The following is a 26,627-nucleotide window of genomic DNA, read 5'->3' on the forward strand; positions in this document are numbered from 1 at the left end:
AGTTTTCCCACTGGTATGCAGGTGAAGATGTATACTTTTTTTAGGTCTCGCAGACCTGCGTTGCAGCGAGCTTGCGCTGCTCACTCTGCGAGGCTTCTTGTAATCGAGCAGCTTTCAGAAGGGTGTTTTAAGTCCCGCCCCTTCTTCCCATTGGCTTGCGTCGTAGTGAATGCTAAAGGCTGGCTTTCTATTGTGAACGAAGCTTTTTAGTCCCTCCTTGTTACAGCCCGGTCTCCTTTTGGCCCCACCCACCTGGACTGGATCGTTTACTCGCGGCGTTATCCAGTGCCCTTTAATTATTGGGTAGGCACTTTTTTTTCTTTGATACATTGGTGTCCCAGACAGCGGTAGCAGCAGGGAAGGGGCGTGTGAACCGCCGCTTCCTCGTTTTTCCAGCAGTCTGCAGTGGTTTCTTCTGTAGCCAGGCTGTCAGAGAAAAATAATCTCAGCCTCTCTCTTGGACACGTCCCCACACACATTCGTCACTTCAGGATACGGTGAGAATGTGCCGAAGCCCGTAGTCATGGACAACCCTTCTTTTCAGATTTTTTTTTTTACTATTTTGCTCTTTCTGATTGGCTGAGGCTGCCAGTCGAGCAATGGTTACACAACGCAAAACATTGTGTTACTGAACAAAAAAGACAAGGGCGTGCGTCTCCGCGCAGTGCATATCATGTTACAAGCATTGTTCTCACCGTGCAGCATTTAGTCTTAAAAAAGCCGAAAAACCCGCTTAAAAATACACGTTGCAAACATTGCGAGCCACACAGTGAACGGCATCCTCATCTTAGACTTAATTTCTTTGCTGTTTTACTTTATTTTTTGCAGTTTTACATAGCACGGGCTCGACTTGAAGATCGCTTTACAGGAGCTCAAGTTACATTACACAAGGTCACGTTCATTTCTATGTTTCTTGAAGCTCTGGGGAATTGAGAAGAACTTGAACTCCCAATCCTACAGAGGGCAGCTCTGGCTGTCTTGCTACGTACTCTCACGTAATAATTTCGGGCTCAGGCACATGGAGCAGGCAGCAACGTTCTCAGACCTGTGGGAAAATGACAGGCAGTATTGAATAAAAAACAAAAAAAAACAAAAAAAAAAAACAAGCATTGGCATTGCAATAGGTCTCGCATTTGCGAGATTTTGAGCTACTGGCATTGTAAATGACAAGCCTTTTATCTATGTGTTGGTTTTGAAAATATATAAATGGCACTGTCATTTACAATGCCAATAGCTTAAAATTTCGAAAATGCGAGACCTATTGCATTGAAAATGCTTGTTGTCATTTCCTCTACGACACAGTGTTGATGGAGCAGCAGAGATCCATGGAATCTTAGAGACCTGGTGGGGCACTAGGTATCATTATGGTCATACTCATTTTGATACTCTTGACTGCATTGCTCAATCGACTATTAGAAGGAAAGCTAGAAAAATATACAGTTTTTATGTGAGATGTAAAACACACTGGTTTCCTGCAGGACAGACAAAACAAGCCTAACAACCGGGGGTGGGCGGAGCTTAAAAGGGAGGAATTCTGTAAGGAAATACTGTGAGAACAACAAAGCGATTTCTTACCTCCTTATACTGGCAGTAGACAACGAAAGGTCGAGATGGAGCAACTAGCTCTAATAAAGAAAGTAGTAACGGAGTAGGATGGAATCTACAGGCTATTATTAACCTGCAACACAAAATTTCACAGTTACTTCCCAAAGTAATTTAAAGCATCATTTAAGTAGTGAACATTTTGAAATATCAAACAAAAAGATGTCATGGGTATCTGAAAAATAATTTTGGGATTTCATGAAGAGCAAAAATGCTTCTGTCTGTTTCACCTTCATAAGTTACATACACATTATTCTTTGTGGCAGTGATGTAAGAATCTTTTGTTGTGCCACATGTTGCAAAAACAAGAAGAATAAAAACGGGAATCAACCCCTTGCATGCCGATGAATTCTTGGAGCTGCACCCACCCACAGAGGAAGCACTGGCACTCCCCCTGTGGGCTGCCCCTCTACAGGCCCCCACCAGGGACGACAGTGGAAGTGCTTCTGCTGCCATCCCTGCCCACTACTCCAGCGATCTGATGACATTGGCGTGCACACCGACATCAGAGCCGCTGGAAGGCATTTGCTTTCAGTGCCGTGCAGAGAAGGAGGCGAGTTTTCCTCATGGGAGGGGTCAGAAAGTGCAAAGAGGCACCAGGGGTAAAGGAAAGAGTTTATTCCTTACCCCGGTGTCTCTTTGCAGTGCATTCCTACTGCGTGATCACGGGTGGGGCTGCTATCATACAGCTGGAATTCACCCATTAGCACCAGGGATTTTTCTGGGGCGAAATATATTTTTTGTGTAGGGTCGCTCCCAATAATGTGGACATTGTTTTGACAGTGTTCTGCCTGCCTGGATGCTAAATCGGACATATTTGTAGGCCCATCTGCTCCCAAAGGGGGCAAACGCCACTAGACACCAGAGGTTTTAGTCATATATAGGGGAGCTGCTCCTTGGACAAGGGTGGCTACCCATTATGGGGACAATATTTTGGCTGTTTTCTGCCCCCCTCCTGGGAGCAGTTCAGCCATATTTTTAGGCCCGGCAGAAATTCACTAGGCACCAGAGACTTTATTTATATGTTAGGGAACAGCCCCTTGGGCAAGGATTATTTTAGAGGCAATATTTTGGCAGTTTTCTGCCTCCCCAGTCACATGGGTACACGAGGTACGGTTCAGAAACCCCATTTTACATGCTCACATACTTAAGTTGCCTTCTCTCCCTAAACACCATGACATATGACACGCATTTATTTACGTGCACATGCAGGATAATATTATTTTAACTCACTTTTGCTTACACTACCACTTCGTAGGCACTCTATCGAAACACCTTGAACATTCTGTACAAGGGCCAAGTTCATCACACATGATATTATTTGTTTTGGTCGCTTGGCAGAGCTATCACAATAGAGGCCTGATATAGAGGATGTCAAACAAACAAACAAACAAACACACACACACACACACACACACACACACCTCCCCTACCCCTACCCCTACCCCTCCCCCCCCTCCCTCCCCTGACGTGCAGTACCCCTGCACGTCAGTAGGTGGCGTCGTGTCGCTCCACGATGACGCCACGGAGACTACTTAGGTGCCACCCATGCGCACTGATGTCAGTTCTGTACACGACTTTCCGCGCCAGGAACGCAGAGACATGCAAGAAACGGACACTGGTGCCAAGAAAACTACGGCCCTGAAAGTGATGACCTTAACCCTAGAAATCAGTTCGCCGAACGGGGAGGATGGGTGGGGCGGTAAGGAATCCATCACTAACTAATGTCTCTTACAGCTCTATCTTTACACCAGTAGTAACTTGTGCATCTGAAAGAGACACGTTCGTGATAGATTCCTTACCTTAGAATAGATACCCCAGCAATACCAACCCCGGTGGTGGGTCTGCGAATAGATTACACCAGAAAGTCACGGAGAACAGAACGGCCAAAGAAGGCGTCTCTCCGGACCGGACTGTCAAGACAGTAATGCTTGGTAAACGTGTACAGCGAGGCTCACGTAGCTGCCCGACAAGTGTCCTGCAAGGGGACGCCGCATCCCAAGGCAGTAGTGGCTGCCGTCGCCCTGGTAGAATGGGCTCCTTCTTAGCCAACGAGTAACAGGCCTTGAGGCAGAGAACGACCCACCGAGAGATGGTCCGCTTGTGCACAGCCCGACCTCTTTTGGCGCCCACATAGCCAACGAAGAGCTGTCATCCACCCGGAACTATTGTGTGCGCTGCAGGTAGAACGAGAGCGCACGTGGAGCCTCTCTTCCTCTTTCGAAGGATGCGGAGGCAGAAAGAAGGTGGGCAAAGTGATGGTCTGCCCGATGTGGAAGGGCATGACAACCTTTGGCAAAAAAGAAGGACGGGTCCTTAAAACCACCTTGTCTGGATGAACAGAAAGGAAAGGAGGTTTGGAAGAAAGAGCCTGGAGCTCACTCACTTTTCTGGCAGAGGTGATAGCTACCAGGAAAGCCATCTTGAGAGTGATAAGCCGCAAAGGACAGGTATGAAGGGGCTCAAAGGGAGCGCACATCAGATATGTCAAGACAAGGTTTAAGTCCCACTGAGGCATTATGAACAGCACGGGAGGAAATGTGTGCGTAATGCCTTTTAGTAAACGGTTAACAACCGGGGGACTTAAAGAGAGAAGGCTGATCTGGAAGCCGTAAAAAGGCGGAGATGGCCGAAAGATAACCTTTGCTGGGCCAAAGAAAGAAGGAACAGAAGGACTTCAGAAAGAGGAGCAGAAAGGGGATCCACAGCCTTAGCTGTGCACCATGCCACAAACTTGTTCCACCTGCAGGCGTATACCGTCTTAGTGGAGGGACGCCTGGCTGCCAAAATGACATCACAGACTTAGGGAAGAAGATCGAAAGCCGTCAACTGTCGCCACTCAATCTCCACGCATGGGAGGTGGAGGCTGGACAGGTTCGGGTGGAGGACCGTCCCTTGCTGCTGCGACAGAAGATCCTCCCGAAGAGGCAAGCGGATCGGGGGAAATCGATCGCTATGCTCGGGATACCAGTATCTTCGTGCCCAATCTGGAGCCACAAGGATGACTTGGGCCCGGTCGCGCCGAATCTTCTTCAGCCCTCTGGGCAGAAGTGGTATAGGCGGAAAGGCGTACAACAGACCACAACTCCACTAGCGACGAAAAGCGGCGCCGAGCGAGTGCCGCCTTGGAAATTCCAATGTGCCATTCGTGATCCATCAAGCACCGGCGGCTGAGTTCGTCCGCCCTGGCGTTCAGAGAACCTGCCAGGTGTTGAACCACCAAGGTAATGCCTTGAGCTTCCAGCCAGATCCAGAGGCGCAGAGCCTCCCGACATAGGGTCCAGGACCCCACCCCGCCCTGTTTGTTGGAATACCACATGGCGGTGGTGTTGTCCGTGAACACCTGCACCACACTTCCCCGGACAGAGGGAAGGAATGCCTTCAGTGCAAGTCGGATCGCCTGAAGCTCCAACAGATTGATATGGAGCCGGGACTCCGCCGGAGACCAGAGGCCTCTGATCTCCACCTCTCCCAAGTGGCATCCCCATCCCAGGAGAGACGCATCCGTCACCACTGTGTGCTCCGGTTGGGGAAGGGAGAGGGATATGCCATTGACCCAATTGCGATTCGTGAGCCACCACTGCAATTGCCGTGCATTGCCCTCCGAGATCTGGACATGATCGGACAGGTTGCCCTGATGCTGCACCCACTGGAACTTCAGGTCCCAGTGCAGAGCCCGCATATGCCATCTGGCATGTGACACCAGCAGGATGCAGGAGGCCATCAGGCCCAGAAGCCGGAGGGTCATCCTGACTGAAACCCGGGACAGAGGCTGAAAGATCGGAATCATAGCCTGAATATCCTGGACTCGCTGCTCGGGAGGATAAACCCAAAACAGCGTTGAATCCAGAACCGCTCAGATGAAGGGGAGCTTCTGAGAGGGACTCCGGTGCGACTGCGACACGTTGATGGAGAACCCCAGCAAATGCAGGAGGTCGGCCGTAGTCTGAAGGTGGTTGACAACTGCCTGGGGTGAGCTCGCCTTCAACAACCAGTAGTCGAGGTGGGGGAAGACTGACACCCCCGACCTGCGCAGATGAGCTGCGACCACCGCCATCACCTTCGTGAACACCAGAGAGGCACTGGTAAGGCCGAAGGGGAGCACGGCAAACTGAAACTGCTCCTGGCCGACCGTGAACCGCAGGTAATGCCGGCAGGACGGGGATGTGAAAATATGCGTCCTGCAAGTCCAACGCTACCATCCAGTCTCCAGGGTCGAGGGCAGCCAGGACCTGAGCCATAGTCAGAATTTTGAACTTCTCCTTTCGGAGGAAGCGATTGACGTTCCGGAGGTCCAAGATGGGGCGCAGGCCCCCTTTGTCCTTCTTGGGGACCAGAAAGTAGTGGGAACAACAACCACTCCCTACTTCCGGCCCAGGAACATACTCAATGGCCCCCTTGGCCAAGAGGGCCGAGACTTCCTGCTGGATAAGTACCAAGTGATCCCCCGACATGCAGTGGCACCAAGGTGGCATGGCCGGAGGGGAGGTCAGAAAGGGAAGGGAGCAACCCCTGCGGATGATCTGCAACACCCACTTGTCCGATGTGATATCGTGACAGTGGGGGAGGTGGTGGCGGATCCTGCCACCCACCAGCGTGGGTTGCTCCACAAAGCTCGGATTAGGAAGGCTTGGAGGTAAAAGCAGTGGGGCGGAGGTGGACTAACCCCCATGCTGATTCCTAGACCCACCCCTGCGGAAACCACGTCCACGCGGAGGCTGGTTCTGCACAGGCTTGCTGAAGGAACATGCCTGGGCACCTCTGCCGTGGCCACGAAAGGAACGAAAACCAGGAGTGGCCCGCCTTTTGGCGGAAAGACCCAAGGACTTGGCCATAGCCCGCGAGTCCTTAAAGCGCTCCAGTGTACTGTCGGCCTTATCGCCAAACAGGCGAGTGCCATCAAAGGGCATGTCCATGAGTGAGATCTGAACATCGTGCGAGAACAAGGTGGATCGTAGTCGGGCGTGGCGACGATGCGCCACCATCGTAGAAATCTCCCTGCCAAGATAGTCAGCGGTGTCCAAACCACACCGAATGGTGAACTTAGCCACATCCTTACCCTCAGCAACTGCTTGGGACAGCACAGCGTGGACCTCCTCAGGACACTGAGGCAACACCTGAGCAACCACTGTATCCCACACCGCGTGGGAGTAGCGGCCCAACAAGCAGGTTGTGTTCACAGACCGCAGCCCCAAGCTAGCCGAAGAGAACAACCGCTTCCCGAACTGTTCCAGCTTCTTAGAGTCCTTATCAGGCGCAGCCGTGGGAATGGCACTCTGCGACGTCGAGACTTGAATGACCAGACTCTCAGGCATGGGGTGAGTGATCAAAAACGCGGAGACGCCTGGCGACATTCTTATCCACTGGAGCCCCTGTGGCCGGCCTCGACCAAGTGCCCAACAAGACATCAGTGAGGGCGTCGTTGAAGGGAAGCAGGGGCTCCGACGAAGTAGACGCCGTCTGAAGCACCTCAGTGAGGAGATTCGTTTTGAGGGCCACTGTAGGGAGATAGAGGTTGAGGACCTCAGCAGCCCGAAGGAGCACCATCGTGTAGGAAGCACCCGCCTCCATGGTAGGCGGGGGAAGAGGCAAACCCCGGGTCAGAAGAGACATCGAGGTCGCCGGCATCCTCCAAGTCGTCCACCCAGTCCTGCTCGGAGTCACACTGATGGACAAGAGGGTCCTCAGACCCCTCCCAGTCATCCTCCATGGCAGCGGGAACAGACCGCAGCGGCAGAGCCGGAGCCGGAACATACGGCGTCGGGAACGGCACCGGCTGGGGCCGAGCCGGCACCGCCTCCCAATGCAGGTCCCAGGTAGGAACAAAATGGTCCTGGAACCAGGGCAAGGGCGGAACAAACGGCACCCACTGCGGCGCCTGAGCCGAGGGTGGCGCTGGGGCCGGAGCCAGCAGCGCTGGACTTCGTGGCGCAGGATCCTGTGGTGCCGAAGCGGGGTCCGCCGGCGGCGCCGCAAGCCCAACAGGATCTGGACACGGGACCGCGGGGCACGAAGGCGCGCCGGCGGGAGCCAGAGGCCTAAAAAGGTGGTCCATGGTGGCAAGGAACTCTTGCACCTGTTCCGGAGTCGCCGACGGACCCGGGTAAGGCAGGTAGGCCGTGGCTCCAATGGAGCCGCAGGGGCAGAACTCCTGTCCCCCTCATCCGCATCCGAAGACCGGCGGGGGGATGTTGGAGAGCGAACACGCTTCTTTGACTTCTTTGTCGTCGCTTCCCGGAAACCGAGGGCGAGGACATGGAGCCCGAGGAGCGACAACTGCGGCCCTGCGAGCGTTCCCGGGAACGGTCCCTGGACCTGGAACGGTGTTGGGACAAGTGCCGGGCCTCCAGCAACTTCCGGCGCCGCTCCCTTAAGGCCTTTGGGGCCATGGCACAACAGTCCCGGCAGGACCAGGAGTCGTGGTCAGTCTCCAGGCAGTAGAGGCAAACATTGTGGGGGTCCGCCACCAACATATTGCGACGGCAGGCCCCACAAGACTAAAATCCAGGCATCCCTATGTGCATCAGGAGACAAAAGTCTCGAAAGTGTAGTCAAAAAGTGACTAAGGTACGGGCTCTAACCTGATCTGCGCTTGCTGGCGCGGAAAATGAAAGAACTGACGTCAGCGTGCATGGGTGGCGCCTAAGTAGTATCCGTGACGTCATCTCGGCGCTTACGACGCCAGCGACGGAGCCGCACGACGCCACCTACTGACGTGCAGGGGTACTGCTACAAAAAACTTTCCGGATCCAGTCTGACGCCTGGGGATATTCTAAGGTAAGGAATCTATCACTAACGTGTCTCTTTCAGATGTAAGGATATATCCTCTGTAGTAAGCAAAATGGTTGAACTGTTCACCTTTTTCACCATTCTCGTAATGCTAATCAGATTATTCGGTTTCCTTCTATTGAATATTGCAGCACAGGCATTTCACGCAAGAAGCACAAGGTTTCAATAAATTCTTTAACGTTTTACTGTGCATCTCTTTGGGTATGCATAAGTAACTAAGCAAAAGGGTTCTAGATCTGTTACCATGATTTCCTTAGTGAGTCAGGGTTGCACAATCCATTTGTTACACTGTTAGGTTAGGGGTAAAGATGGTGCACTGTGAGCTAGCAGGACTTCGGCCAACATATCCGGACAGTGTGCAGGAAATCAGGCCCTGACAGTTCTGATGGCTATGTTGTCCAAAAAATCTTTTACTTGAGAAAGTGTAAGCCAATAAACTTGGTGCCGCCAAAGTTCTAGCTTGGGTTCCTATTTAATGGATTGCCTTAGTAGTTTTATTTTGTAAACCCAAACACCCCGGCTCTCCTTTTAACTGGAAAAGTCAGTGGGGTTAGGGAAAACTCCTCCTCAGCGGAGTAGGCTCTAGCTCCCATAGGAAAATGGGAGTCTGCGACCGCACCATGTGCGGTCTCATTTAAATTGAGATTTTGGACCGCCAACCCGAGGTCGGTCAGAGGCAACTACTCAGGCCCTAAATCATGGGGCGGATTTCCTCAACAGGACTCCGAAAAGCACTATAATTTGCATAAACGTTATATTAAAATGCCCGACAGGTAACAGGATACTGTCCCACGTTGACTTGCAGAGGTTCTTGGAGTGAACAATCCTCGCTCTCCTCCTTTCCGGTTCTTCCTTCTTTCTTTCAAGTAAGTGGTATATCTACTGCAGTTGTTATAATCCTTTGGGGTTGTGCATGTTAACATGGTGGGTGGGCTACAGGCCTCTCAGACTCTCTTCAAGCATGATTCGGCACAGTTGCCTTGTTTTTTGCTGGGGGAGATACAAGGGGGGGATACGGACAGGGTGGAAAGGTAGACAGACTGCGTTGTATTGTTTATTTGGTTGACATGGAAGGCATAAAACTGCACAGCCGTGTTTACAGCCAGATACATACCTACACAGCGATACCATTACTACACAGCTCTAAAAGGCATAGACCCGACAGGTTGACGATCCACCCCTAAAGATAATGCCATGGAATGTAAATGGCCTCGGTAACAAGATTAAGAGAGGCCTGATGGCGCAATACATCAAGAGGATGCAGCCAGATGTGGTCCTCCTCCAGGAGACCCACCAACAGGGGAAACGGTTTCTGGGAGAGGAGCATATACTACTCTGGCACATGCAGGATTCACTACGGGGGCCAGAGGAGTAGCTATACTGAAAATGAAAACCCTCCCCTCTAAAGCAACAAGAACGTGGGCTGACCCTCAAAGTCAGTATGTGGGAGTGCAGGGCATGCTGGGCTGCACTGAAACGACTCTAGTAAGCGTATATGCCCTGCCCAGAATACAAGCATCCACCATGGCCAAAATAACCAAGATTCTCCTGGATTCCACCCCTGCACTAATGTGGGTGAGGATTTCAATGATGTAATGGAAATAGACACTGACCGCTCAGGACAATCTGCGCCCCCCCTCCCATACCCCCCATGGCAACAGCGCTTGCTCTATTGGTTGACAAGGTGGGACTAGTTGATCTCTGGAGCAGTATACACTTGGGCAAATGGAAGAACTCCTACTTTTCAGGGGCTTATAGGGTGTACTCAAGGCTAGATTATGTCTTTGTGCCCCAAGGTAAGATATGGGAGGTCAGGCAAGCAGACTACATGGCGAGGGGGCTACCCGATCACTCACCTTTGCTGGTTCACATGGGGTGTAGTGGGGCAAGGAGGGCTACAGGATGGGAACAACGCCTGGGACCTTAGGGACGGGGTGATGGCACGGGGTTTCCGAGCAGACATCAAAATATACTTCACGGAATCCAAGATTGTACCGCGGGAAGCATCTAAAACAGTAATTGGAGATTAGGCCCAAAGTCGGATTGCACAGAAAAAAAAGGAACAGGCGACAAAGAGCTGGAGGACTGGGAAGTCCAGATCCTACAGTTAGAAGGATCACTGGGGATGGAATCTAACCCCCTAGTCCCTATATAGATAGCTTCTTAACAAGATAAATACAGAGACCTGGCCAACAAGGGGGCCAAAAAAGAGATGATGGCTACTCTCCATTGTCTGTATGAGACGGGGGACAAGGTCGGCCAACTGCTGGCCTGGTTAAGCAGGAGGGAACAAGAGGCCCAATGGGTATCCAGTCTGTGTGGCCCAAAAGGGGAGACGTACGACGCGGATGACCTAATAGTTGGCTAATTCACCCGTTACTATGTCAACCTTTACAAGGCCAGACCACTTCGTGACCCACACAATCGGGCACTACCTGGCTGATATCCCTACTCCTGCTCTTGACAAAGAAGCCAGAGAACTCTTTGGTGCAATCTATCATTACCAGAGACACAGGCAACCATCTCAAAATTAAGACCCTGGAAAACCCCTGGGCCCAATGGCATCCCAGCAACATTTTATAAGATACGTGCTAATCTGAGGCCCCACTTACTTAATATGTTTCATGAAGTTTGTGAGTGGGAGAACTTTCCCCGCATCTATGAAGGGCAACCCCTACTGCCTTGCCCAAGCAGGGAAACGGAGATAGACGAGACTTCTACCGCCTGATCCCTCTCCTAAACGCAGAAACAAAACTACTGCCCACCGCTCTTGCTATCCGATTACTACAAGTCATTTCCCCATTGATACCTCAAGATCATTCAGGCTTCAGGCTTTAATTTGTGGCGCACACACAACTGGCTTAATGTGGTGCAAACCCAGCCTACCCGACGCGTTTTTCTGTCCCTGGACGCCATGGAGTTCGATCAGGTTCACTGGCCCTTTGAGCAGACTCTATTCAAATTCGGGTGCAGCCCCAGATTCAGGAGATGGGTGGCGATATTATATCATGGTGCAGTTGCCACAGTAAGGGTCAACGAAAAGATGTTGGCCAAATTCCTGATAAGCAGGGGGACCAGGCAAGGCTGTCCCTACAACTGTTCGCCCCAACGATAGAATCCCTTGCATGTGTGATCCAGCAACATCCAGGTGTTGGAGTATTCCGGATAGCACCAGAAGATGAACAGGTGGAGAAAATATTTTTATATGCGGACGATATACTCCTATATATTACGAATCCAGCAATCCCTGTCCCGACGCTCTTCCAAATATTGGGAGACTATGAAGCTTACTCGGGCTACAAGATGAACTGGGATAAATCAGTATTATATACTCACCAAACATTGCAGGTGATTTTACCTTTGTCCCAAAGGTTACGGACATCAATGAAAGGCTTTCAATTTAGGTTTCCACCGCAATGTAGGGAGGGTGTTGTTAGATTTCCAGGCAGACACTGTTAGATGGAGAGGTCTACCTCTTAAACGGATGGGAAGGGAGGCTATTTTTTTAATGATCACACTGCCAAAATTGTTATATGTCCTCCAAAATACTTACTACCTGGTCCGGTTGGCAGTATTTATTAAGGTAGATGGGGAATTGAGGACCTTGCTGTGGGATTGGGGGACACCCAAGGATCTCACTTAGGACGCTGCAGTGAAACCAGTACAATGGGGGCTTGCACTTCCTGATGTGGAAGGTTACTACTGGGCAGCTCATCTGAATAACATTAACAACTGGGTCTATGCCCCCCTTCACCACCCTACATTCAGGCTCACGCAAGCCTTGTTGGAATACAGAACACAAATTCACTACCTGTATTGGGGGGGGGGGGAGGGGGGCACATATGCTTCCGCCAGCATCACAAGTAGCATGGATAGCTTGGAGCAGGGCAACAAAGGTGCTTGGGTGGGCCTGTAAGATCACTCAAGAGACTCCTTTGTGGGAAGGAAGATAGCTGCAAGAGATCGTAAAACTGCTGAGATTCGGAGCATTAGACACCATTGTTCTATCTAAGGGGGGGGGGGGTTGGGGAGACACAATCGAGGGTGTAGATATGATGCCTCTCACTTCGATGCAGAGGGAATATCAACTACACCCATCCCAGTTTCTGAGATATGCCCAACTGAGGCATGCATGGAGGAACTGATCGAGACTTGACATACCGAAATGTGCTGCCCTAGAAGGTTGCATCCTAATGTACAAGCTTAACAGAGGTGCCATCTCTGTCACATATAAAACCATAAACAACAACATGCCAGATACCCTAGGCCCATTGAGAGCATGATGGCAGAGAGACCTGGATGACCTACAGAATACAGACTGGGAGGAGGCACAGGTGCACCCCCAAGAGGTTGCCATCAAGGCTGCTCTGTGCCTGATACCATTTAAAATACACCACAAGGTATACTATGACCACCATAGACTACACACTAAGGCAAGAGCACCTTCTCCAGCTTGTCTGCATTGCACAAATGACATAGTATCCTTCTTAAATACAAATTGGAAATGTCCACATATCAAAACCTACTGGACAATGATCATCCAGGAACTCTCTGCAATATTAAACATATCACTACCACATGACCTGAGATTTGTGATATTGGGGGTCCCAAATGATTGTTGGCATTCCTCGTTCTAAGCTGATCTTTTGCATGCTAGGCCTCATAGTAGCCAAAAGAGGTGTGGCTATATGTTGGGGAGGGCCTGAGGTGCCTACCATGCACTAATGGAGGCAGGGGATGGAGCTCTACATGACGGCGGAAAATTTGACATACCGTAGCAGAGGCTGCCCCATAAATTTGATAAAATCTGGAAATGGTGGCAAACCGATTATGGGGTGAGATCTGAAGTGGGAAGCCAGGAGGAACTATCTGATGTGGCCATTGGTTGATTTGTACAACTGTGAACAATATGTCGAGTGGTGTGTGACGTGCTGGTTTTTTCATTAACAGTGTTAAGTGTTATCAAATGGCTCGCATTATGGATCAATGTGTATAATTTTTCCTCAAAAAGTAAGCAATGCTGCTGAGGATATATGCCTGTAATGCCTTCCACAGTTTCAGTGCTACAATAAAAAATAAACATGATTTTTTTTTTTTTTTTTTTTTAAACATGTCAATTTCTCAAACATTGCCTACTAACATGTCAGGCAATTTCATCAAATATTGGTATATAAATCTAAATCAAGTTTCAAGAAACCAACCTTACCCATCTGTGTTTCTGTCTTTCAGTAAATCAGCAGCCTTTATTTCCCTTTTCCTCCTTTCTATTTGTCGTTTCTTCTTTTCAAAAGCCTTGATGGAAAGAGTAAGAATAATATATTTAAGATTACAAAAAAAGACTAAAATGTGTAAAGCTGATCAACATTCTTTCCAGCATAATTTATTCATATCTATTGATTCAATGTTCAGTTGGACTTTTAATAACACACCATTGGCTACATCCACATGGCTGATGGGAATTTGCATATCATCTACTGTCAAGTTTCACATTACAAAATTCAAAAAAACCTAAACTAAGCGGCAAGTCTCCCACCCCTAATGTTATTGAACGTTACATCTTCTAGACGCGCACTTCTAAGTGCGCACGTTTTAGACTTGCAAATATTGTCTCAATTCAGAATAGTTGGAGATTCTGTTTGTGTCGGCTGATGTAAACTTTTTTTTAATTCCCAGTGAGATGATCAGCGTTTCTGGTGTGTCTGAGTGAAGTATCTTTTGTACGCTACATTCTGGGTGGAAACTGGGAGCAGCCTAGATTTCATGTTTCCAAGCCCACTTCTTGGCAGCAATGTTTACCAATAAAAACAAAATCAGAAAAACTATAATGTTGTCATCAGCTTTAGAGTTTTAAGTACAGGAACACTGGATTATTTGCTTTTTTGAATACCTGGGCTTGTTTAGTGTCCTGATCAACAAGTACTCTGTATGTCATCCTCTAACGGATGTGAGGAGGCAACAGTCAGTTGTAGAGTAATAGTGACAAATGCAACGTACTTGGGATTTGGTCTACTACGGAAGCACTGCACCTCGTTCGACTCATGAACACTGGGAGAAAAATGGCCAAAATTACCCCAGAAATAAAAACTTGTAAGAATTAATTAAAATTACCCACCATATGTATTCCCATACCCATGACATTCATCTCGCTACAGTCCCACTCAAAGAACATCTAATCCCTTAACTGCACATCACGGCCTCTCTCACCACTGAGCAAAGACACCATGACACAAGACTATTTGGCCCCTGTTATGACTGCTCTAGTGCAGCACTGCTTTAATACAGGATTCTATAAGGGCATTTAAAGTCCCAATAATCTATCACTCGTGAAATCTTGTCCAAAAACACATCTGCTTTTCTATCCGCTGGTTCCAATTCAAGAACCTAGACAATGAAAAATGTTCTTTGATTTGTATTCTCTCCTCAAGTATTATGTGCCACATAACTCTTTTTACTGTTCTAGTTTATGTTTAAATAGTTGGTAAAAATAAAATTATAAATTGTTGCACCATTATTTGTAAGATATACTCCATGAAAGCATTTAAACTAGCAATGAACCCATAGAAAATAAAAATGTTCTTAATATCACTGGAGTATTATACAATACAACAATGCACACACTGAGACATACTGACATGAAGTAGAGAAGCATCCCCAGATAATAAAAAGCTCTACAGTGCACACAATCAGATAAAAGAATCCCAAACATAACGTACAATTCCACTGAGCCATCTTCTAACAGACACTGATGTGAGAGCGGTTTTTCTTTGCTCACTTTTAAAATACATTGGAAACTAGCCTTATGCTAACATAAACTGGGTTTACACTGTCCTCCATCTTAAATCACTGTTGGACTGTTTCTTGTTCTAAATAAAGAATTGCAAACTTACACTAATAAATAGAGCGTTCCCAGAGACATCTTCTAGCACCATACCAAGGACGTTCAAACTGTCCCAGGCTTTTGATGTACAAAGTCATAAATAGTGTGCTCGAATAAACTGCGAGAACAACTACATTTAATGCAAGAATACTATGCGAGAATCCTCAAATGTATACTGTAGTAAAATGCTGCCTCTAGCTTGTTCCTCATTGGTGCATATCCTGAGAACCATGTACTAGTGTAGAAGTGTATGAAAGGAAGTGCCTTTCATTGCACCCCAAACCCACTTACTTCCCACCTTTAGAAGGTGAATCTATGCCGGATTTCATACGGAACTTTACGGAGTTCTGTGTACCTATGAATTGTACAATTTGCTGCTAGACTTATTGATGGCATATTTCATGTATTCTGCCTATTAATTACTTATTTAACCTTATTTACCCTTCGAAACAAACTTGTGTCGATCATTGTTAGTAGGAATGTTCCAGTACTGATTATTGAACTTGATCTTAAATAGATTAGTGACGAGCCCAGTTGGGGAGCACCAAAGTCCGTATTGGGACTATACCACTTCCAGTCTTAACCGTTGTAGCGCTTTGACATGATTAAAAGGACAGACTGACGCACTGACACTTGCAATAGGAAGTTATCGACCTTGCTAATAGTCTAAAAAATCTGCAGATCTAGCAAGGGATTTAATAGTCCATAATACAGATTCCAGAGTGCATTTGGAAAAAGAGACAAGACAAATTTTATTGCACATGTGCGTTTGTTGAATGCACACCAGCAGCTCAGTTATCCATAGGATGCAGTTGATAGCACACTTCGGCATTTCTGATTTAGCATTAGGATTTACATTGAACAAGCACTGCCAAAGACAATTGGTCCTGCCTATGCAAGATCTATTGGCTGTGTAAATGTTTTTTTATCTATGTTGTAAAGCAGCATGGCTGAAAGTAAATAAATAAGACGCAGTCAGTGCTGGTGTTTTTTTTATTTTCTTTTTAAACTTTGAACCATGCTGCCTGCTGGAGAACAGGGCTAAAAAAAAAAAAACCCTGCAAAGCGAAATCGCTCCATTATTTGGCTTTGACACTTTAAGCTATGTTGTAGAGCAGTGATATTGTGCAACATGGCAAAAATATTGGCAAAGCCAACAGATTTTGCATAGGCGAGACCAATTGGCTGTGCCATTACTTGTGTTCTCCACCATGTGCGTCTACGTGCGCTGCAAACAAACATTACTTTTTTTAACTCAAGAAAAACAGTTCCTCTAATTTTTTTGAAAATAAATTGTGCTGGGGCGGTTAATCTAAGAGCTAAAATGCTTCAGCTGCAATGTAAGGCAGAGAATCTTGTGCGCTGTGAAACCAAAACAGGGAAGACAGCAAAATAAGTTTGCATGCCAGTGTGCCTACTTGCCTGAAAGATATGTAAATATGCACAACTGGTTAATATGCAAGGGTGCTGGAAAGCCGGTATTGGCTTTCTTTGTTGTAATCACTAGGGAAGAGGTGTGGCGCCGCGGCCCGGGTGACTGACTCCGGAATCTGGGGATCGCGGTTCAATCCCCGGCGCCATATTAGCCCAGCACCATGTGATTCTGGGCAATAGCTTGCCTAATCTTCCCGACGGCCCCCAGCGCCTAGAGACCCTTACGGGTGATTGTTCGCGCTTTACAAATGTGGATTATTATTATTAAGAAACGCGTTACTTACCTGTAACAGCAGTTATCCAGTATTGGTGTCTTTCATAGATTCACATGCCTGAATCATTCCCCGTCGTCGAGACGGGAGCCTCCGGTACATAAAAAAGTAATGTCCTATAGACATACATAGAGAAAAATAGGCCTAAGGGCCTCCCCTTAGCCGCCTATCTTAGTCCTTATGTAAAAAGGACCAAACTCTTAGAGTCAGCCAATCAGCTATCACCTCCCTCTAGAACCTTCCTGGCAGGAGCCTCAGTCCCTCAGATTTTCGTACGCACCAAGCTAGGTAGGCGTAATATAGTTAGAGAGAGGCGTGAGTCCTTCCAGGGGAGGCGGGAGGGTTGCATGTGAATCTATGAAAGACACCAATACTGGATAACTGCTGTTACAGGTAAGTAACGCGTTTCTTATCCAGTATTAGGGGTGTCTTTCATAGATTCACATGCCTGAATCAGAGTAGTTAGCAATACATTATGCACATTTCTGATGTAACATGCCGTATAGTTATTTTAGATAATACACATATTACCATAACAGTTTGAAACATTGGCATACATCAAACAGTAAAACAGTAAATAATGTGCATACCAGGAAGGCGGGTTGTTGGAAGGCTCACCTCACTGGAACAGATGGCGGAGCACCGCCTGGCCCACTGCCGCATCCTTCGTAAGTTCGGCATCCAGGCAGTAGTGTCTGGAGAAGGTATGCGGTGACTTCCACGTCGCCGCTCTACAGATGTCCAAAATCGGCACTCCAGCAAACAGCGCTGCTGACGTGGACATCGCTCTGGTGGAGTGTGCTTCCACCCTGTCTCGCAACGGCCGTCCGGCCCCTTCATGGCAGAACGCTATTGCAGAAGAGATCCACCTTGAAATGCTCTGTTTTGTTAGAGGCATACCCAGCCTTGGTCTGCTGTAGGCCACAAATAACTGTGAAGACTTTCGGAAGGTTTTCGTCTTGTCTATATAAAACTTAAGACACCGTTTGAGATCCAGAGAATGGAGCGTCCTTTCTGCTGCCGTGGTAGGGTTTGCAAAGAAGGAGCGTAGGACCACCGGCTCGTTGAGGTGAAAGTCTGAAGGCACTTTCGGTATGAACTTGGGATTTGTCCTCAGCACCACCCTGTCCTGTTTGAACTGCATGAAGGGCTCCCGAATGGAGAGAGCTTGCAAATCGCTGACCCTCCTGGCAGATGTTAGAGCGAGTAATAGAGCCGTTTTCCATGAGATGTACCTGATGGAAGCTCGGTGAATGGGCTTAAAGGGGTGCTTCATGGGTTGGTTAAGGACCAAGTTGAGGTGCCATGTCGGTGGGACCCGTCGAGGTCTTGGAAAGGACCTATAAAGACCCTTAAGGAACTGTTTAACAAGTCTACTGGACCAGAGAGACGGGCCTTTGAAAGTCCTGGTAAAACGTGAAATTGCCGCCAGATGCACTTTTATGGATGCATGTGCTAATCCGGACTGTGCCAAGAGCAGGAGATATGGCAATATCTGTTCGGGCGTGATATGAAGTGGTCTCAGGCCCTTCTCCGAGCACCAAACGCAGAAGCGCTTCCATTTGAGAGAGTAGGTTTTGTTGGTACTGTCCGCCCTCGCTTTTGCTAGCACGTCCCTGCATTCCTGCGGGATGTTCAAATGGCAAAACTCTCTGTGCTCAGGAGCCAGGCCGATAACCTGAGCGATTGGAGGTTCGGGAATTGCACCTGCCCGTTGGACATTGTCAGCAGGTTCGGGTGCTGTGTTAGACGAATCGGTGTCCTGATGGAGAGGCGATGAAGGTCCGAGAACCAGTGCTGCCTCGGCCAGTACGGGGCGATCAGAATTAGGGTACAGGGCTCCGCCTTCATCTTCCTGAGGACCCTGGGAATCATCGGGAACGGTGGAAAAGCGTACGCAAATACGCTGAACCAGCCTATGGAAAAGGCATTTCCGAGCGACTCCGGTTGGGGATGCCAGCTTGCGTAGCTTGGGCATTTGGCGTTCTCCCTGGTGGCGAACAGGTCGATTCGTGGAACCCCCCACTCTGAGAATACGTGTGTTAGTGCACTCTCGTTGAGCTCCCATTCGTGGGAGAGGGATTTCTGCCTGCTTAGGGCGTCCGCAATGGTGTTGGCCTTTCCCGGGACGTAGTCCGCCCTGAGGGTGATCCCCTGAAGAACAAGCCAGTTCCAGATCTTCTGCGATTCGCGCGATAGAGTGAGCGAACGCGTTCCTCCCTGCTTGTTCAGATAATGCATCGTCGTGGTGTTGTCCGTTCTGACGAGCACCTGGGAGTTCTGGATGCGTGGTAAAAAGGCCTGCAGCGCTAGATACACAGCCCTCAACTCCAGCAGATTGATATGGAGGCGTTGCTCCCGATCCGACCATTTGCCACTTACTCTGAGGTCCTGAAGGACAGCTCCCCAGCCCGCTAGAGATGCATCTGTGGTGATCACCAGTGGCGCTGCTGGAAGCAGGAACGGTAGTCCTCTCGAGAGGTTTCTGCAATCCTTCCACCACTCGAGACTCTTGGATATTTGCGGTGTTATGCTTATAATGTCCTCGAACGAACCTGTACTCTGAGTCCACTGGTTCGAGAGAGCCTCCTGCAGTGGGCGCATCCGCAGCCTGCAGTGAGGGATGAGTAGTATACAAGAAGACATCATTCCCAGGAGTGACTTGAAGGTGCGAACCCTCAGGGATTTCCTTGATGCCACCGTCTTGGCCAACGATATGATCCTGTGTTTTCTTTCGTCTGAAGGAAATGCTCTTGCGCATTCCGTATTCAGGGTAGCCCCGAGGAAGGTGATGCTTCTCGTTGGGGACATATGTGATTTCTGAAGATTGAGTGTCAATCCTAGATGTTGGAAAAGATTGGTACAAGCGTTGGAGGATTTGGTTGCGCCTACGGCCGTGGGCGCCTTGACCAGCCAGTCGTCTATGTAGGGGAAAACTTGGTGACCCATTTGACGTAGGAAAGCTGCCACAGGAGAAAGGCACTTGGTGAAAATCCGCGGAGCGGATATGAGGCCAAACGGAAGGACCTTGAACTGGTAGTGCTGTCCTGCCACTTCGAAACGTAGAAACTTTCTGTGCCCCCTGAGTATTGGGATGTGATAGTAAGCATCCTGAAGATCCAAGGATGTCATGAAATCTCCTTCCTCCAGAATGCCTAGGATTTCTTGGAGCGTCACCATCCTGAACGACTGACTCTTCAGGAAAGAGTTGAGTGCTCTGAGGTCCAGGATGGGCCTCCACTTCTTTTCTTTCTTGCGTATCAGAAAGAAACGGGAGTAGAATCCTTTGTCCCTCTGAGCTGATGGAACTCGCTTGATTGCTCCCTTGCTTAACATCTCCGATATTTCCCGGAGCAGCAGCCGCAGATGTCTGTGTGGAAACCTGCGGGGAGGGGTTGCAGGCGGGATGGCGGTAAATTCTAGGGAATGGCCGAATCTGAGGAGTTGGAGCACCCAACGATCTGAGGTGATGATGCGCCAATTTTTTAGGAAATGGGTCAATTTTCCTCCAATTTGTGAAGAAGAAGATGGTAGCTGGACTGGCTGGAGTAAGCGGTCACTGGCGTCCACCGGTGCCCCTCTTCTGGTTCTTACCCCTGAAATTAGATCTTCCGTAAGATGACTGTCGACCCTGTTGATGCTTTTGCTGGTACTGGGTCTTATTCTGGAAAGAATATGAAGACTTATTCTGGAAGGATCCTCTGTAGGAGGACTGACCTCTAGATTTGTTGCCCCGAAAGGACTGGTTCCTTGCCTGCAAGGTTCCAAGCGCTCTAGCCGTGTCCGTGTCCTTTTTAATGGCTTGGAGCGCCTCGTCAATTTTATCTCCAAATAGATGCTGTCCGTCGAAGGGCATATCTAGCACCTTCGTCTGCACTTCCTGCCTGAACGACGTCGCCTTGAGCCATCCTTGGCGGCGCAGGACTGCAGCCCCAGCCAGTTGACGAAAGCCTGTCATGGCTACATCTATGGCGCAGTCGATGATCTCGGCCGCAGAAGTCTGGCCTTCGGAAAGTAGTGCCTTCACCTCATCCTGAACCGCACTCGGAAGTTCTGCTAAATATGGGGCAATATCCTCCCGCTATCTGGTTTCTGTGAACTGCTGCTACTCGTGCCTGGCGAGGGATCTCTACCTCTGCTCACCGATTGTGTCCTGAGCTGCTGTGCCTGAGCTGACGCTGTCTCCGTTTGTTGCTCCGTGGCGCCCCTCCCCTTGACTCGCTGGTGTGAGCGTGAGCTGCAATCCGCACGCTCTGCCTATCGCTCCCAGCTGGAGTCAGAAGGGTTGAGGCTGGGCGAAAAACTACAGCGCGCCTAACCTGGGGGACTGCAAGGACCAGAATTCCAAGCTGGGATCAGCTGGTTCCTCTTCCCCCAGGCGACACGCCCACGGACACGCCCACTGACGAGGCAGGACAAGTATTCGTGACACCCGCTTCGCGGGTGCCACTCACCGCTATCTGGTTTCTGTGAACTGCTGCTACTCGTGCCTGGCGAGGGATCTCTACCTCTGCTCACCGATTGTGTCCTGAGCTGCTGTGCCTGAGCTGACGCTGTCTCTGTTTGTTGCTCCGTGGCGCCCCTCCCCTTGACTCGCTGGTGTGAGCGTGAGCTGCAATCCGCACGCTCTGCCTATCGCTCCCAGCTGGAGTCAGAAGGGTTGAGGCTGGGCGAAAAACTACAGCGCGCCTAACCTGGGGGACTGCGAGGACCAGAATTCCAAGCTGGGATCAGCTGGTTCCTCTTCCCCCAGGCGACACGCCCACGGACACGCCCACTGACGAGGCAGGACAAGTATTCGTGACACCCGCTTCGCGGGTGCCAGTCACCGCTATCTGGTTTCTGTGAACTGCTGCTACTCGTGCCTGGCGAGGGATCTCTACCTCTGCTCACCGATTGTGTCCTGAGCTGCTGTGCCTGAGCTGACGCTGTCTCTGTTTGTTGCTCCGTGGCGCCCCTCCCCTTGACTCGCTGGTGTGAGCGTGAGCTGCAATCCGCACGCTCTGCCTATCGCTCCCAGCTGGAGTCAGAAGGGTTGAGGCTGGGCGAAAAACTACAGCGCGCCTAACCTGGGGGACTGCGAGGACCAGAATTCCAAGCTGGGATCAGCTGGTTCCTCTTCCCCCAGGCGACACGCCCACGGACACGCCCACTGACGAGGCAGGACAAGTATTCGTGACACCCGCTTCGCGGGTGCCACTCACCGCTATCTGGTTTCTGTGAACTGCTGCTACTCGTGCCTGGCGAGGGATCTCTACCTCTGCTCACCGATTGTGTCCTGAGCTGCTGTGCCTGAGCTGACGCTGTCTCTGTTTTTTGCTCCGTGGCGCCCCTCCCCTTGACTCGCTGGTGTGAGCGTGAGCTGCAATCCGCACGCTCTGCCTATCGCTCCCAGCTGGAGTCAGAAGGGTTGAGGCTGGGCGAAAAACTACAGCGCGCCTAACCTGGGGGACTGCGAGGACCAGAATTCCAAGCTGGGATCAGCTGGTTCCTCTTCCCCCAGGCGACACGGACACGCCCACTGACGAGGCAGGACAAGTATTCGTGACACCCGCTTCGCGGGTGCCACTCACCGCTATCTGGTTTCTGTGAACTGCTGCTACTCGTGCCTGGCGAGGGATCTCTACCTCTGCTCACCGATTGTGTCCTGATCTGCTGTGCCTGAGCTGACGCTGTCTCTGTTTGTTGCTCCGTGGCGCCCCTCCCCTTGACTCGCTGGTGTGAGCGTGAGCTGCAATCCGCACGCTCTGCCTATCGCTCCCAGCTGGAGTCAGAAGGGTTGAGGCTGGGCGAAAAACTACAGCGCGCCTAACCTGGGGGACTGCGAGGACCAGAATTCCAAGCTGGGATCAGCTGGTTCCTCTTCCCCCAGGCGACACGCCCACGGACACGCCCACTGACGAGGCAGGACAAGTATTCGTGACACCCGCTTCGCGGGTGCCACTCACCGCTATCTGGTTTCTGTGAACTGCTGCTACTCGTGCCTGGCGAGGGATCTCTACCTCTGCTCACCGATTGTGTCCTGAGCTGCTGTGCCTGAGCTGACGCTGTCTCTGTTTGTTGCTCCGTGGCGCCCCTCCCCTTGACTCGCTGGTGTGAGCGTGAGCTGCAATCCGCACGCTCTGCCTATCGCTCCCAGCTGGAGTCAGAAGGGTTGAGGCTGGGCGAAAAACTACAGCGCGCCTAACCTGGGGGACTGCGAGGACCAGAATTCCAAGCTGGGATCAGCTGGTTCCTCTTCCCCCAGGCGACACGCCCACGGACACGCCCACTGACGAAACGTAGAAAAACCAATTAGCCTTCCGCGGCGCGGGACCAAGCGCGGAACGAAGACCGGACAAAGAGCGGGCCGTCTGAGGCCGTCCGGGGACGACCGAGGACGGGACGGGCCACCCCACTAACGTTCAGCACACGAGGACACTACTTAACGAAATTCTGAAACCGACGTGAAAAAACCCCCCATTTCTTACTGATCAACTGAGATTGTGAGATAAAGATAAAGTTATTACAAATACATAAAACCTGCTGCGACTACTATAAGCTATAAAGTAGATTTCCGGTCCCAAGTATGAGGGCTCTAAAAAAACTACGCTCACGGACAATCTACATGAGGCGTATGGGGACAGACGCAGCTGTAAGAAAATCTGTTGACAAATCACTAAAACCTGGTCAAATATCAAGTACTCCAGCTATAAGTCAATACTTCTCTACCCTCTCCAAGAAAAAGTATCTTTCTCCATATTTAACTGATGATCAAAATAAGCTGGATCCTTCAATAAATAAGGTTGAACATGATTCGTTACATTTCTCAGATCAGAAACCCAATAAACAAGGTCAAATAACAACTGAAAGTAATTTGGCAAATTTCTCTCTCTCGGAAGAATGTCAAAAATCATTCCCAGATACGTCTCAAATAACATCTATAACACCTATAAAAAACCAGGACAACGACTTATTCTTCGACGTATCTGTAAATCATAACACGAAGACCGAAGAAGAAAAAACAGAAATATTGCTAAGTCAAAAACATCCACTAACCAGTTCACCAAAAAAATCGCCTAACCTTTATTCTAATCTGGCCAACCTATCAGACCCTAATTTTATAAATCCAAATTCTGAAAATACTGCCTCTCCCCTGTCAAAAGCACTTTTTTCATTGCAAGAAATTTTGGAATCAGTACTAACTCATCTTGGTCAAATTTTAGCTAACTCGGACGATACTTTAGACGTACAAATAGGAATACTTAAATTCCTGGTTGAAGAAAAAAAGAAAAAAGATCTAACTAAAGTCTCACCAAAACAACCCGGAGCAGTCGAATTACAACAAATAGATGATTTTCATAAAAATGGAAGTGCGACCCCAAAACAACAGGAAGCAAGCACGCAAACGAACGACGTACTAATAATTAAGACTAAAACTAAGGGACTAAGAAATAAGGAAAAACCTCTTATCACATATTCACTTAAAAAACTGTTCAAAGAAGAATCGGAAACCATCACCGAAAACAAAACTAAACATTATCCTATTTTTTCGAATAAAGTATCCGATAATAATCGTGATCAGATTATCGGGGAAAATAAAGCAGAGTTATCGGGAGTTACTGCCGAACAGGATTTCAGCCAAGGAGGACAGTCTGAAAAAAGTAACACTAGGGAAAAAGTAAGGGGGAAGAAGAAGAGAAAACCCTTGAGGAGAATACAGAGGAAAAAAGGGAATAAGCTTAAATTCCAAAAATTCACTCCCGTAAACTTGGTGAACTCTCCAGAAACTCAAAAAATACCAGTAGAAAAACCCTTAAACCCAAAAGCAGACGAATTTTGTCCTCCGATAGAAAACAGATCAACAACGCAAAATATCATGGATATAAAAGAACTACATGATAATAAATCTCAATTATGGGAAGTAATTCCATCTAAACACATAACTATCGAAGAGCTATTTCCCTCAGATAAGGAGCCGTTTAATCGTGGTAGAATAATTAATCTCTTACAAGAAATACCATCCCTGAACTCTCTGACAAGTAAAGAAATCGACCTAGTACTCTTTCCAATAAAAGAAAATAACAAACTAGTACAGGTATCCTTTTATTCCCCAGTTTTGCCTGGAATAATAATCAGAGAGAAGGAAATTCTTCACAAAAATGGCTATGATGTAATCTCGGTGGAAGATCTTAAAATCAACAACCTAAACAAAGGTACATTAGGACAAACTAATAGAAGAAAAGAAAACAATAGTTTTAATTGGGGAGATTCAGCATCAAATATTATGAGGAAAGATTCACTCAAAATACAAGTAATACAAGGTGAGAGGTCAGTATGGTCCCGGAATTCAAGCTCTAGTAACACTGAGAACTCAATAAAATCGTGGGCATGGTTATCAGAAACCTTAAACAGCAAAAAAACGGTAAATTTACAACACCACCAAGTTTAGCAAAGGTCTGACGTTATTGTCCTGGAACTTGGCAGGGAAAACTGATTTAAAAATGAAACATGCAATCAAAAACTCCCCTGATATCATTGCCCTCCAGGAAACATGGTTAATTAATACCTTTACTCAAAAAGGATACTATGTATATGAAACGTTGGCAAAAAGATCTAGAAGGGGACACGCCAAGGGTGGTCTGGCAATATTATTAAAAGAAGATCACTCTTGGTCACAGGAAATAATCTATACAAACATAGACAATCTACAATGTTTAAAAGTATCCCTTAGAACTCAAGCGTCAGCCAAACTTGAAAAAATATTACTTTTCAATATCTACGCACCTCCCAGTAATAATAATGATTTGCTGTTTGACCGCCTAATAGAGATTATCACCCATATCATTGAAGATCAATCTCACTTGCCATATCTTATAATGGGGGATTTGAACGCTAAAATTTCAAACTGTGAGATAAAGAAATGGGCTCGTCTTTTCAAAGAGGAATCTTTGGAAACATCACTCCCTGAATTCCCAAAAGGATCTAAATCAGATAAGAGAGGACGCGCACTATTATCTTTTCTCTCCAGCATTAATGGGACTATATTAAACGGTAACATCAACGGTGACATACCAGCAACATACACACGGCAAGGAAATGGATCTCCCTCTACCCTGGATTATTTTATATGCGGGATCGAAGAAAAAGAACAAATGATTCAACTTTCAATAATATTCAATGAAGAAAGTGATCATGCTCTTCTAAACCTTTCAACCCATTGGATTGCACAGTCCTCTTCTTATAACCAGCCAATATTTCTTACAACAAAAACGGAAGTAAACATAACAAGGCGTCGCATTTATTGGGGGACAGAAAATCTGGACTATCTGAGGCTATTAATTTCCGAAACCAATATATTGACTAACATATATTCAGATGACCCTATAAAGAATTTCGAACAATTAACGAATAATCTCAAACAAGCTCTGCAAAGTAAGTTAGAACACAACAGATCAGTAAAAAGTAAATGGAGAAATAAGAATAAAAACTGGAACCAACCAGTCGTAAAACAACTCAATAGGCTGATACGCGCCCAGTATCTGAACTTCTCGTCAGCAAACAAAAAGGTAATCAATAGATTAAAGAATCAAATACGACGAGAAAAAACTAAACAGAAAAAACTGAAACAGGACTTCAATTGGACTGAAATCCAACAAGCAGCTAAACAAAAC

General features: G+C 48.3%; 1 protein-coding gene across 2 annotated transcripts in view; it reads right to left on the bottom strand.

Moving 5' to 3' along the window:
• The window catches only part of TRMT6 (tRNA methyltransferase 6 non-catalytic subunit), a 206,652-nt gene that overhangs the window by 43,591 nt on the left and 136,434 nt on the right, over positions 1-26,627 (bottom strand). Inside the window, exons 8-10 of one of the 2 annotated variants that reach the window (XM_085612634.1) lie at positions 13,598-13,683; positions 1,576-1,678; positions 825-1,045 (exon numbers count right to left, since the gene is read on the bottom strand). In XM_085612634.1, the coding sequence (XP_085468760.1) occupies positions 1,040-1,045; positions 1,576-1,678; positions 13,598-13,683 (195 nt within the window). In that variant the 3' untranslated portion in view covers positions 825-1,039. Of the gene's footprint in view, positions 1-824; positions 1,046-1,575; positions 1,679-13,597; positions 13,684-26,627 lie in introns of those variants that run through there. The other variant, XM_085612633.1, reaches the window with a different exon arrangement.

The sequence above is a fragment of the Triturus cristatus genome, chromosome 6 (assembly GCF_964204655.1).
Source record: "Triturus cristatus chromosome 6, aTriCri1.1, whole genome shotgun sequence".
In the NCBI taxonomy this organism is placed as follows: domain Eukaryota; kingdom Metazoa; phylum Chordata; class Amphibia; order Caudata; family Salamandridae; genus Triturus; species Triturus cristatus.